The 15,412-nt window shown below is 40.4% G+C and overlaps 1 protein-coding gene across 2 annotated transcripts in view; it reads left to right on the forward strand.

Annotated features, from left to right (window-relative positions):
• Nucleotides 1-15,412, forward strand: part of EBF2 (EBF transcription factor 2) — a 108,072-nt gene that overhangs the window by 79,603 nt on the left and 13,057 nt on the right. The window contains exons 7-8 of one of the 2 annotated variants that reach the window (XM_066593514.1): nt 3,820-3,901; nt 7,785-7,926. In XM_066593514.1, coding sequence (XP_066449611.1) covers nt 3,820-3,901; nt 7,785-7,926 — 224 coding nt within the window. The remainder of the gene's footprint in view (nt 1-3,819; nt 3,902-7,784; nt 7,927-15,412) is intronic. The other variant, XM_066593515.1, reaches the window with a different exon arrangement.

The raw sequence follows: 15,412 nt of genomic DNA on the forward strand, positions 1-15,412 counted from the left end.
ATAGATAGATAGATAGATAGATAGATATGAGATAAATAGATAGATAGATATGAGATAGATAGATAGATAGATAGATAGATAGATAGATAGATAGATAGATAGATAGATAGGAGATAGGGAGATAGATAGATAGATAGATATGAGATAGATAGATAGACAGATAGATATGAGATAGATAGATAGATAGATATGAGATAGATAGATAGAGAGATATGAGATAGATAGATAGATATGAGATAGATAGATAGATAGATAGAGAGATATGAGATAAATAGATAGATAGATATGAGATAGATAGATCAACAGATATGAGATAGATAGACAGATAGAGAGATAGATAGATAAATAGACTTTAAGTAAATCAATAGTCCATGTTTAGAACATAGTATACACACAGTCAGAATCATCATAGTTAATCACCATGGCCTAAAATCTGTATATATAAATCTACTTTCTCTAAACTTGTAGTAAAGACTAAGATAGCATATGTACTAAAATATTGCATGTATCATTCTGTCATCTCACACAGAAAAATTAAAATGTATTTTTAATTTTTTTTTAAATAAACTATTTTTTAGTTGTAGATTTGTTATATTTGTCTGTATGGGGCTAAAAATAAAAACTGATGCAAAAATTGCTTTACAATCTATGAATCATTATTGTGAATGGAGCCATACAGTAAAAAACATCAAATCTGATAAATGTGTTGCCAAACATTGTTTACAGTGATGAAACATTTGTAAATCTCCTATCAAAGTCATCCTTGTCTTCAGATCGTTTGCCACATCTTTAATATGGAAACTGCTGTTGGATAAGTAGACTCTAAAGTGCTAAAAATTGCAATAAAAGTGCTAATTTGAGTAAAAAAGCTACTTGAATATTCAGGCATGTCAGCTGCTGTTTAACCCAATACACAACGCGATGGAGGAGAAGGAAATGAAAGTCGTTCAATAAACTGCTGTTTGTATGGCGACTTGGTGGAAGTGTCCGGCGATCCCTCACTCACACACTGATACATGTAGCCGGCGCTGGCCCTATACGAGGGAACATCTCATTTTTCTTTTTAGCAGTTCCATTATGCTGATGCGCTTCATAGAAAGGGAATGGATTATGTAACCGGAGGAGTCGCTCCAAAACAGCATCCTCGTCAGCCGGAGGAGGTGATAAAGAGGAGATAATTAGCTGCATTATTTGCATTACACTCCAAACTGCCATCAAGGATTAGCCATCATTAAACAGTACATGAAAATAAAAGACGTGTCTGAAGCATCGACCAGAACCCGATTAATAATATCGTAATATATTGAGTGTTATTTGTAAAATGTATTGATTTTTATTTATTTTTCTATATTTTCTAATATGCTCTGTTTTTGGATATTATATTGTATTGTTAGATTAAACTCAAAGGGCTTATAAGAGCATTATGCCTTATAGTATATGTTATGTAATATACATTCATGTAAGCTATCTATCTCATATCTATCTATCTATCTCAAATCTATCTATCTATCTCATATCTATCTATCTATCTCATATCTATCTATCTGTCATCTAATCTATCTAAAAACTGTTTATCATCTAATCTATCTATTTATCTATCTAATCTATCTATCTATCTATCTATCTATCTATCTCATATCTATCTATCTATCTATCTCATATCTATCTATCTATCTATCTATATCATATCTATCTATCTATCTATCTATCTCATATCTATCTATCTATCTATCTATCTATCTCATATCTATCTATCTATCTATCTATCTATCTATCTATCTATCTATTTCATATCTATCTATCTATCTATTTCATATCTATCTATCTATCTATCTAGCTATATATCTCATATCTGTCTATCGATCTATCTATCTATCTATCTCATATCTATCTATTTATCAGTCTATCTATCTATCTCCTGTCTATCTCATATCTATCTATCTATCTATCTATCTATCTATCTATCTATTTCATATATATCTATCTAGCTATATATCTCATATCTATCTATCTATCTCATATCTATCTATTTATCAGTCTATCTATCTATCTATGTCCTATCTATCTATCTATCTATCTATCTCATATCTATCTATCTATCTCATATCTATCTATCTCATATCTATCTATCTCATATCTATCTATCTATCTATCTATCTATCTATCTATCTCATATCTATCTATCTATCTATCTATCTCATATCTATCTATCTATCTATCTCATATCTATCTATCTATCTCATATCTATCTATCTCATATCTATCTATCTATCTATCTATCTCATATCTATCTATCTATCTATCTCATATCTATCTATCTATCTATCTATCTATCTATCTATCTATCTATCTCATATCTATCTATCTATCTATCTATCTATCTATCTATCTATCTATCTATCTATCTATCTCATATCTATCTATCTATCTCATATCTATCTATCTATCTATCTATCTATCTATCTATCTATACATCTATTTATTTATACCCAAGTCTAAAAATTAATTTTGTACCATTGTATAAATAATATAAATACTATTTTATCGTTATATGTCCATGAAAAAAGTGTATTGTGAAATTTTGTCACGCTTGTATTTTAAATGTTGAAGCGGTACATGGTAGAGATTTACAAAGCAGTGTCATCTTACTAGGCATACAGTGCAGTTAAATGATATGAGCGTACTGTAATCTAGTTTATCGTATACTCGAGGGTAACGTTTGACCCCATTGCGTTCCCTTATATTTTACAATTTCATTATGCTGTCCGTTTAATTCCTTTACCAGTTTTGCAGTCTTCAACCTTTGTCAGAAAGGGTTAAATGATTCCTAAATCACACAGCACATTCTGTATACATCGCTACTACTCTAATATATCGGTGCCTATTTACTATTGAACATCTGACAGTTTTCTGGTGCGAATTGTGCCAGAAAACGGTCAAACATGCTTTGCCCCACATTTGCTGTGTGTTGTAGACACTTTCCAACACTTTTTTTTGCTGTGTCCAACACAGGGATGTTTTTTCATTCAAAAGAGGGCGTGGCCTAAGTTGAGCATAAAAGTACGCTAAAGTGCTGTGAATTGTGTCAAAATTTTGGCACAATTTTTGGCATAAATTTAGGCATCTGAAAGGCGATGTTAACTTAGAGTACAGAGTCTTACAATTCAACAGATTTATCATTCAACAGAGCTACTGTGATCAATGCGGCACAATTTGAGACGGTCTGGTCTAAGTTTGCTCTTTTAACATTTAGACAATATTAGTAACTATGCCCCAATATGTATATGGTGTATTTAAGGAAATACAATAGAATTCAATAGGAAAAATACATTTGGCTATAAATCCCCCCAAGTATAGCATTTTAGGACGGCACAACTCCCATAAACCGGCCCTGATAGTAGCTGTGCAGATTTAGGTCATCAGCCAGGCCTCGGCTCCGTAGCGTTGGCCTTACTACACCCCAGAGGCCAACAGTCAATGAATGTTTAATATCAGGAGATATTTGTATATGGGGTTGTTTAGTGTTTACTTATGTTTATGTCGGCTTACAGTGATATCCTTTTAGACTGTAAGTCCTTATGACCAGGAACTACATAATTTCTGCCTCGTTAGTGTAGCTCATTAAGGAGTATTAAAGATATATTCTTTTCCCAACTCCTTCATGGTAGACGGAGCCAAGGTTGTGTCAATGAGGTTTATCGCTGGATGTAATGCTCATTCTGTAAGCCGTCAAATAGAAGTATGGCTTTTAATATGATGTTAAGACCAGCTCTGAGATTTCATATTCTACGACTAATATGACTGTATTATCCCCATTAGGTTCTTCCTCAAGTTCTTCTTGAAATGCAACCAGAACTGTCTAAAGACCGCAGGAAACCCACGGGACATGAGACGGTTCCAGGTTCGTATTCATTTTTTTAGCTTATTTAAGCACGTATAGAATACACATAGATTATAACACACTGAACAGTGAATATATCAAGCTTTATAGTAATAATAGTACAACTATACAGACTCCAAAGATGCAAAAATGTACACATTAATGGGGTTATGTAAGTTTAGAAGGCCCATGTTCAAATATCCTAAAGATGGAGGTCTCCAGGTGAGGACCCCATCTAGGAGCCATGGCCAGAAGAGACTATGTCTCGCTCTACTTGACCCAACATATCCATGCATTACATGAAAATCTATTAGTTTACCACAATAATTGTGTAATACTTCATTCCCACTGCGGAGGCACTGCAGGGAAATTGAACATTTGCCTCCTTTAGTTTACAGCTGAATGCTAAAGGTCCATTTATTTGGGTCGAGAATTGGCCTGCTATTATGAGCATCGATCAACAAAGGATGACGATTTATGCTTGTTAACTGCCATTCACTCATGGCAGATGATGGGCTATATGGAATGCTGCCTTTTTAATAGGCAGCACCGTGGAGGATTTATTTCATCTCCCTTATTTGCATATGGGAATGTAAAATGGTCAATACGATCATTCGTCCCCCGTATGACTGTTATTGGTCAGCTGTACACCGTCTGATTCACAAGCACATATAAACAAGCGGCTCAGCAGAGGAATAAGTGTTTTCACTTTCTAAAGGGCCGATTAGGGAAATGAATGTTCACGCCCCATGTTCAGCCAGTTCAAATGAGCCTTAAATGGGTTGTACCAAGATTGAATTTTATGACCCATGCACATGATAGATGATAAAAGTCAGATCGGTGAGGGTCTCACCACTGATACCCCCACCGATCCTGAGAATGAGGGTCCCATATCCCCCTCTTCTCATTACGGCAGGCTCACAGTAGCCCTCTCATTGAGAAGGAGATGGAATGGAGCGATGGTTGGGCATGCACGGTGCAGCTTCATTCACCTCCAATGGGACTGCTGGGTATAACCAAGTGTTTATACTTTTCTGTCAGCCCATTTGAAATGCTGAAGGTGGTGCTGCACATGCTCCATTGAATCTCCACATCACTGTGGGTGTGTGCAGCAAGCCTGTAGTGATGACACTAGGAGGACACAGGATCCCTGTTCTTGGGACTGGTGGGGGTCTCACTAGTGAGACCCCCACCAATCAGACTTTTATGACCTATGCTATGGAGAGATGATAAAAGTCAGTCTGGGTACAATCCCTTTAAGGGTTCCAGCAGTGTAACAATCTGTTGTTGGATTTTCTTTGTATCACCATTCAAAGGAAAAAGTATGGTCCAAAGCAGATTCTTGCTTACATACAGGAATACTGATTAGACATAGAGGAGATTAACGAATCAATTTGAAGAATCACCCGATCTGATAATTTGGCATCGCATAGAAAACAATGCACCAACTTAATTAACTAAATAATTAGTGATCATTAAATGTAAGACAGACATATATAACTGGGTTGTCCAAATGTATCCCAATGGCTCTTGGAGCATATGTTGGGTGGGATTTGTATTCTGATTAGAGATGAGCGAATCTACTCGGTTCGGGTGTTTTTGAACACGAGCACCGCTTTTTCCGAGTAACTCACTACTCGGATGAAAAGATTCGGGGGGTGCCGGGGGTGAGCGGGGGGTTGCAGAGGGGAGTGGGGGGGGGGAGAGCTCCCCCTTGTTCCCCACTGCTACCCCCCGCTCCACCACGCCGCCCCTCGGATCTTTTCGTTCCGAGTTACTCGGGAAAAGCGGTACTCGAGTCCAAAAACACCCGAACCAAGTAGGTTCGCTCATCTCTAATTCTGATACCCTATGTACTACTAAGCATCTCTATAAACTTGCTCATACTAGTGTTGCCTGTAATTTACAGCTTCTTTTTTGAGATTTGGTCTGAACCTTCTGTCCCGATTCCTGTCACATCTCAGGAATACTTTGACACCCCAAGCCCACTAAAACATGGAAACAGTTAAGGTGGTGGAGAGACCTACTGACCTTGATCTGTTTAGATAAGATGTAAAGATTTCCCAAGGTCAGTGGGTCTCTTGTGTAGTGTTTCTGAGCTTGACATTGTCTGACCCTCAGCCCTAGAGGCTCTGAACCCAAGGTGGAGTCTACAGAGAGAAAATTGGAGAGGATGGAAGTATCACCAGTATATGTTCTGCTGATTTATACTTGACTGATTTTTTCTTATTTTGAGTGTAAACGTTCAGACAACAACTCATTGTAGAATTTATAACACTTTCAGGATGACTTTAGCGCAAGATTAGTGCAAATTATTAGGATTTCAGAAACTGTTGAGGAATAGGATTAGATGAAACCATGAGTTGTGTTAAAAAGTTCCATAATAATTCTACGTGCAACCCTTCACAGACATCGAAGTCACTATATGTGAACCCACCCATACCGAATGAAGGCTGAGAACTGCTCAGAAGAATTAGGTCACCATTAAGAAATTAAAATTGTGGGTTGACCTGAAGGCAAATGTAGGAGGTTTTAATTGGGTAACACAAATTTACACCTTCTGGAGGATAGCTAATTTACATACCTTTTCCCAGAGAGCATGGCTTGTAGGATTCCCTACACCAGCAGGTGGTCTCCACAAGCAGAAACAGTACGCCCAAAACCTATGTCAAGGACCTCTCATGCAGCCAACTACTGTCCTGCTCAGTACTGATGAGGGGAAAGAATCGTGTATTAGCTATCTACAGATGGGTATCTGTTCCTTTTGGAGGAAACTCTGGCTTGCCTATAATTAGTCATTTTTTATAGAGGTTGTGTGCTTCTTATATATTGATGACCTATCCTCAGGATAAGTAATCAATAGTTTATCGGCGGGGGTTTCATGCTTGGGACCCCCTGCAATTAGCTATTTGCCAGGCCGCTCTCAGTGTATACAGAGCCGAAACCTGACAGATTCATATACTTGGCAATGTCTCGATTGGTATTGCAGGCACTGTTCCCATTTAATTCAATGGGAACAGTGACTGTAATACCAGGCCAGGCCATTGCATTATGTACAGAGCCATCAACTTTCGGTTTGGTACTCAATGGCAACAGTATGATAAATAGCTGACACCAAGTGGCAGACCCCCACTGATCAGCTATTGATGACTTACAGATGTCGGAGTGGCATCCTTGAAGGTTGGCATGCTATGTCTCTTGCATAGACCGTCAGGTGGAAGCTATACTAGTTATGTAGCATGGCCACTGACATTCAGTTTGCATGGTGGCTGTGCTATGCAAATAGCGTAACGGTGCGAAGACCTGCTTCATTAACATACTAGCCTGTTATCACAAGATGTGTTAGTGGTGCTACATCTCCACCCCAAGGATAGGTCCTGAACAGTTAAGAAGTGGAAAACTCCTTTAAGACTCATTGACTAAAGGCCCATTTAGACATAACGATTATCGCTCAAAATTCACTCAAAAGTCGTTTTTTGAGCGATAATCGTTATGTCTAACTGCATGCTGAAAGACAACATTGAGCCTTATCAGGAATTCACAGTGGGATACAGCTAATATTATTATTTCAGCTGTATTCTGCTCCCTGAACCCAAGCGGGGTATGAAGAACACAGCGGTCCAGCTGTGTTCTTCATACTCCGCACTGAGCATACAGTTGTATACCAGCTGAGCGCTCCGTGAACAGCCTGGGTATGAAGAACACAGTGGCCCAGCTGCCACAATAAGTGGCTTCTTCTATTGATTTAGTATAGGAACCCAGGAGCTTCAGACTACACCTCTCCTTTTGTTGATGGCTTTGCTTGGAAAGAACCAATAACTCAGTCCACACAGTGGTTTAAGTCTAGAATAAAGAAGCTACTTGCCAACTTTTGTCTTGGAATCTGACATCTTTCTTCCTACAGGTTGTCCTTTCCACCACGGTGAACGTAGATGGACATGTCCTGGCCGTGTCAGATAATATGTTTGTCCATAACAACTCAAAGCATGGGAGGCGGGCAAGGCGGCTAGACCCTACCGAAGGTACGGACCCTTGTCTGGAGTACGGTACGGACTTCTCATTCTTCTTCTATCTTCATACAAAGACATCAAAGCAACTTTACCCCACCTTAAACTGGACAGCACCTTTGTTTCATTCCTTTCTAAATAACTTATTCTTACACACAATGACTTACAACTTCAGTGGGTGCTATAATTGCTCCAGGTGAACTTCCTATTCTACTGTAAGAGATCATAGCACACTCAACTCCTTGCTCCACTGTATATACAGTATGAGATAGCACTAGGTAATGTCTTGTATGGACATGATATAACTATAGAATAGTATACCCCCAAACTGCAGGGGGAATGTATGCTCAGTGGTAGATACTACCTAAGGTAACATTTCATCTCCAAGAGCTTCTAAAGCCACACGCAAGGCCCTAAATTGATTGTGGGCCTAGATTCAACCCTCTTAAGATACATCCTTCTTCTTTGAAACCAAATGAACCCTGAAGAGAACCTATGGGCAGGTTTCACCCTAATGAACTGTTCCCACAATCCTTGGAAACACCATTCCAAATTTCTATCTAGCAGTGCTCAGTAAACTTGCATATTTCAGGAAAATTTGTTTGTAACACTCCTGTAACATTGTGAGAGGGCACAGGTATTCGACTCGGGGCTCATCTAACTTTTGGGAGATAACTTGGCATTGGTCCGGGGTGTAGTAATCTGTTCTGGCTTCAAGAACGGGAGTACCGGGTCCAGATCCTTCAGAGTCACCATTATGCCCCTGTCCACATATTCAGCCTGGGTTCTAATAAGGATTTGTGTCCTGGCTCTGGCCATATCGGTTCAGGGAGGGCTGGGTTTGGAAATAGGCCTTGTTAGTGGCTATTGAAAGATGAGAGAAAAAAAAGAGGGAGCGGAGCATGTACTTGAGAGTTCCAAAGTCTATAAACTAATGTTTTGGTTTGGGAATTTTAATTTATTTTCTCTTCCCTTGTTTCTATATATGGGAGTGAGATTGATCGATTCTTGATGAATCTGAGAGGGTACAGCCAGTCCACAAAACGTCACACCTTCTCAGGAGGACGTACAATTACATGGAATAAATGTAGGGGGGGGGGGGGTTGTAGGCGCAATCCCTTTTCTTAAAGCGGCATGAGATGTATTTTAAGCTTGACCTCTCTGCTTTTATTAAAAATGAATCCAGCATACAATGATAGACACATTTCGAGGCCGTTGCACCCCTTCCTCAGTATTTTAGCTGGAGACACAACCGGCATTGGTGTGTTTTCTTTAGAGGACTAGAGCATAGTTATTAGTGGCTATGGCCTGGCAATTCCAGGGATAGCTGTTTTATGGCATCTTTGCTTAACAAACTTTAATTTGGTACAGCAACTACTGAACAGTTCAAGAGCCTGTTTCCAGGACAAATGAGTTCTGGCATAGCTTAACAAATGCAAAGGATCCATGTTAGTGGTATTAATTCGTAGTCTCTTCCCATTTATTGAGATATCTCTGCCTGCTTACTGGGATCAACAGCAAAGCTCACCCGGCCATCGGGGATATGAATCTCTTTTATCTCAGTGACAAGCCATCGTGGTAGGGCCAGAGGGAGGCAAACAAGGAGGTGTGTGGCTCTGAGGCCTTCTCTAACTGCATCCTTGCCTTGTTGAGGAGACCATGCCTGTAGGGTGATTACTGATTCTTCTGCAGTTAATCCCAGGGGAGTATCTCCAGCTCCTCTCACCACAGCGTAGCTGCTCACCCACTCTGACTTCTGGTGCCTTTCCTATTTAGAGATTTGCTCCTCGTTCGCACCCCCTCTTAATGTCATAGTCACATTACCATGTCATAAGAGAAAACACAACATACTTACTATGAAAAACACTAACCCGTTACGCCATATGATAATTAGCGTTCATCAGTCTGCTGGGTGTGTCTGGACCATGCAAGCAATATGTTGAATTCACCCTCTTCATTTCATTGACATGGCAGTCATTCCCTCTGTCATCCAGATCTCATGCTTGCTCCCCTCTGCTTAAGACTGGCAGCGGCGCAGCTTGTTTTGGAATAAGCTAGTTAGCATATATAGCATACACGTCCTGTTTACACAAAAATTTTCAACTTTTTTTTTGCCATTCACCAGTTTTGAAAAGTGTGTGGGGTCTACAAGGGCTAACAGCGTTCTGACGGATTTATTAATTTTAAGACAGAAAATTGCGCAAATTCTAGCTCCTAGCAGGCGTAGATTGCATTTTGTGACTGTGGAACTGGCAGAATACACCAACTGTATGTGCCTTCAGTCTTAGCATACCAGCCCTATAACGTACGGCTGAACTACAGAAGATATAGATGTAGAGTTGGCCTTAAAGTGAACCATTAATTACCTCGCAATTAGTTCAGTTAACTATTCCTTCAGTGTCACATCTAGACCCTGCCACCATTTAGTCGTCTGTCTTATTATAAGGCTTGCAGTCCTAATATCACTTCTGTATTGTTAGACTGGTTATTCCTACTCAACACATCTTGTATTAACCATGTGAGGAATTAATGAACTGGAAGAGAATGATTGAATCAGTGAGGAATTTAGCGTGGTGTTAATTTTCCCCCGGCGGGCGGTCAAATGGTGGAAATAAATCCCAGGGTGCGGGGCTAGACTGGAGTCCAGCTTTGGTTAAACTGATTGGACTTGATTGACTGGCTGCTCGTTTCTGGAACCTCGCCAGAGATCTGAGGCACCTTTGACCCTGTCAGTGGTGGAAGCCGAGTGATAGATTGAGGCTGGTTATGGCTCCTGATGGAACATGGAGTTGTGAGGCCTACCCATATGGAAGGGGAAGAAGCCATAAAAACACTAAATATGGGATGCACAAAAAATCTTGTTCTTTCCTTACTATTTGCCGATTCATTTTTGGTCTTCAGTTATAGGGGATAGCTTTATTTGTGAATACTTGAGACAAAATGACTTTAAAGCAACTTTAGGGATCAACTTGAATCTGTCGCAATATCATAAAAATAAATGTGTTTTTCAATATATCCTTTAGTCTATTAAATAATTAGTGTATAATAAAAAATAACCGTGGAAGTTTTGAGGGACTCATGGACACAAAGGGGGCATTTAGAAAACTTTTTACTTCAGTCTCTAGAGTTAAAAAGTTGCAAACGTTTGTGCGAGGCTTGCTTGATGCAGCGTAAGCTCGAAGCATTCAGGGCTCCTTCACAAGAGCGTATGCTTGTGCGAATTTGTGCACCAAGGGTCCCCATGAAAGAGTACAAATGCTCATGCAGTGCGTGCATAGATGTGCAATACGCTGCGCAGTTCCGTGAAAAGAAGAACACATCTGGAAGTCATTAGGCTAAATAGCCATTTAAACCAAGCGTGTTCGTCTGACGTAAATGAACATCTACAGTAAAATAAGCCGATACGCACGCAAAGAAGACTCGTTATTAGTGCACATATGTTGTGCGGAGGCATGCGCAAAAACGCATATGCCTGTGTGAAGCTGCCCTTAGGGCTTAGTGTGACTTAGTGCAACCCTTACTGCACGAAGAAGACAACCGCACTTCAGCCAGTCTTTCTTCCGGGGCTGCAGAGAGCCGTCCGTCCTGAAGCGCGGCCGTCTACTTCGTGCAGTAACACCGATGCGCCCGTGTGACTAAGTCCTTGAGCTGCAGATTTTCAGCACAGATTTCACCTCTTCAAACGAGGGGATGAAATCCGCACCACAATCTGCATCAGGATGCGTTCACACGTGGCGGATTTTGTGCAGTTTTGCACCAGAATCCGTAGTGTATTTTTTGCTGCAGATTTTGGCGTAGATTCGCACTATAATCTGTATCAAATTTTGCACCATTTGGTGCAGATTGTGACGCAGATCTGCAGAACATTTCAGTTTAGGGCTCCTTCTCACGGACATACTTGTTTTCGTGCCCGCTTCAGTGTAACGCATTCACGCTAGTGACGAGGCTTTTTTGAACGCATATCAGCATATTCACATGGCCATAGTTTTCAGGACCATTTTTAAAAAAAAAGGCAGTATGGCCTATTTTTTCCGTTTTTGCCTCTATGTGGCTAATATTTCCTTTCGGTAAATACGGATCAGTATTTACCTTAGGGATCGGTCGCATGAACAATTTTTATGCAAGTGTATAGGTACGTGAAAAAAGATCGCACTTCGTGTGTAAAAAAAAATTGCGTTATCGCGTCCGTTGACACCCATGTGTTCTATCCTTTGCAGGTGCACATTTAAAGCCCATGTAAAAATCGCACATCTGACCACTTCCATTGGAAACCATTGGTTCTATAGAGATGTGATTGAAAATCGCATCTATATATGCATGAAAAAAATCGCTCGTGTGACCGAGCCCTAAAAGAAAATGAAATATCAAGAGGCAAATACTGATGAAATAGAGATTATAAGGTCGTCTGTCATACGTGTGCGTGTTACAGACGTGTTTCAATACGCTTGTCTAAAACAGCTAATGACTAAAAATATCTAATATTAATATCCATTAGCACTTAGATGATATGATGCTTTATACTGAAGCACCCCCCCCCCTCCGGCGTGGTGCTCGCTGTCTATTCTCCACATACAACCCCCTCTGTATGACCTACCTGTCAGTTTTCTAGCAGCATCTGTTTTATTCTTTTTTTGTCAATTTTTTTTGCCCACATTTTGGAGAATTTCCAAAATTTCATTAAATCTCTCCAGTTTACTGTCAATCTTATTCAGTGCATGAAGTATACGATACGTCCCTCTTCTCTCGGTACACAACCCAGGCTCCGTCCCCATTACCCTCCGTAAACCGAAATCCTCCGCGTTGGATTGATTTCCGGTAGATTTCTCGGCTCGCGCTGTAACGGTTTTTGGCTGGAGTTCGATGAGTATTTCCATTATTTCACAGGATATATAGTATTGCTTATGTCTGGTTGTAATCCACAACTCCGTAATGAAATGAGATTGTAGTGAGAACACACCCAGAAAAAGAATGTGAAAAGGAAACTCAGAACTTAAGTGTGAAAGATAGGGTTGCAATTCCCCAGAATAAACACGAAGCGGGCCCCAGCGCAGGTGCGAGTTCTCGCTTGTACTGACGGCTCAGCTTTATGATACTAGATACACCCCCTCAGTGTGCTAACCCTATAGACATACATCCCATTATGTGCAGCTCATATCTGGACAATAGTGTTGAGCGAAACAAGAAGAACAAGTTTGGGTCGAACTTTGGTAAAAGTTTTGTTCAACGCAAACCAGAACTGAGTTTTTAGAAACGTTTTACCCAATACAGGGTTCTACTGGTTCTGCTTACTCAACACCAAGGGTGGCTTCACACGAGCGTGCATACGCACGCACAAAAACACGCTTCTATTTGCAACAATGCATTCCCTATCGTGTGTTCACATGTCCATACTTTACAGGCGTGTGCCTGCAAAGATAGCACATGCGTGCACCATAGGGAATGCACGCATTGCTTTCAATGGAGCTGTGGCTGCTGCCGGCGGCTCCATTGAAAACAATGGTCTGCCGACACCCCTGCATTCTTTTTCAGGGAAGGGCTTTACATATATGCCCTTCCCTGAAAAAGAAAGATTTTAGTGTAAAAAAAAATAAATATATATATATATATATATATATATACTTACCTGTTTGCCACTGCCGTGATCCCCGTGGGCACGAAGAACACATCTGATGTTTCCTTCATCCCCGCTAGTTAAAAGAATTCTCTGCTGCTGCATCTGCCACATCTAAGGTACTCAGCCAATCACGGGCAGCTCTCGCCCGTCATTTATTTCGGGAGAGCTGCCTGTGATTGGCTGAGCACCTACCTATAGAGCAGCAACACAGTGCAGGGGACAGCAGGAGAAGACATGGCTGAGCCTCGGCAGCTGAAGGGAGGTGAGTATCAATTTTTTTTTGTTTTTTAAACCACTTTTACTTGATTTTCAGGGAAGGGCTTATATTTAAAGCCCTTCCCTGAAATCAATTGCCGGCAGCAGAATCCTCTACCGCAGCTGATATGTGTGACGGCTGCGGTAGAGAATTGAAGAATTCTTCTGCTGTATCTTTCACAGATGTGGCAGATGTAGCAGCAGGAAATTCTTTTAACTAGCCGATGCGGCAGATGTGTTCTTCATCCCCGCGGGGGTCATGGCAGCGGCGGAGAGGTAAGTATATTTCTTATTTATTTATATATTTTTTGCACTAAAATCTTTCTTTTTCAGAGAAGGTCTTATATGTAAAGCCCTTCCCTGAAAAAGAATGCAGGGGTGCCGGCAGACCGTTGTTTTCAATGGAGCTGCCGCGGCTCCGTTGAAAACACTGCACGGACCTGCATTCACGCGAGTTTTTGCACATGCATGGGTGCGCACCTATGTACGCGCAAAAACACGCTCATGTGAAGCCATGACTAAGAGTTATAAAAGCCCTGTATAACACTCTCAGTTTTAGGGTTTTTAGTGAACTTCCGGTTGTGTTTGAATTAATTCTAACCGATGAGAACTTTTTGCAAAACTTCGGACAAACTAAATTTTTCAAAAGTTGGCTCAACACTACTAGACAACATCTCATTCGAAAGATGGTGTTGGACGTGAGGTCCCACGCGCATGAGCATATCGCTGCTCTATACAACCCCGAATAGTAGTCTATGCAACATACTGTAGCTCCGATTTCATATATAGGCATATCAAGTCAGGAAAGAACATCTACATAATATGAGGCCAAGTACCAAGTTGTAGGGACGCCAATTAGAGATGAGCGAGCGTACTCGGAAAAGCACTACTCGCTCGAGTAATGTGCTTTATCCGAGTATCGCTGTGCTCGTCCCTGAAGATTCGGGTGCCGCTGCGGCTGACAGGTGAGTCGCAGCGGGGAGCAGGGGAGAGCGGGCGGGAGAGAAGGAGAGAAAGATCTTATCTCCGTTCCTCCCCGCTCTCCCCTGCAGCTCCCCGCTCCGTGCCGGCACCCGAATCTTCAGGGACGAGCACAGCGATACTCGGATAAAGCAAATTACTCGAGCGAGTAGTGCTTATCCGAGTACGCTCGCTCATCTCTAGACGCCATGTATCACCTTCCGAGGCCAGTTAGAGCTTTTAATAAGTAAAGTCTTATCAACGAAATCTAAACTTTCTCCTGATCTCGTGGCTTCAGAGCGTTTGACAAAATCACTTTTCGACAATCCATAACATAAATATTATATTCCACTCTAAAGAAAATAAATCTGGGGACTGTTTTACTTCATTTTCTTCTATTTCAAGAATTACAGAACTTTCATTTTATTTTTACATTTCATTTATACAGAAAGTGTCTCCTTTTTCCCTTTACATTCACACCATAGAAAATGCTTCTATCACTAAAGATATTTCATTCAGATCCCTTTGAATTTGTATATTTAATTAGAATTATTCGTACTGTTAAGTCTGTTTTACAATTAACTAAAATATTAATTGCAAAATGCAATCAGTAAAGTTAAGAACAATATACAGTAGATGTAAAATACATTAGAGTCATCCTTCAGCTATGAAAGGGAATGTTTAATCAGAAAAATC

The sequence above is a fragment of the Eleutherodactylus coqui genome, chromosome 2, assembly GCF_035609145.1.
Source record: "Eleutherodactylus coqui strain aEleCoq1 chromosome 2, aEleCoq1.hap1, whole genome shotgun sequence".
Lineage (NCBI taxonomy): Eukaryota > Metazoa > Chordata > Amphibia > Anura > Eleutherodactylidae > Eleutherodactylus > Eleutherodactylus coqui.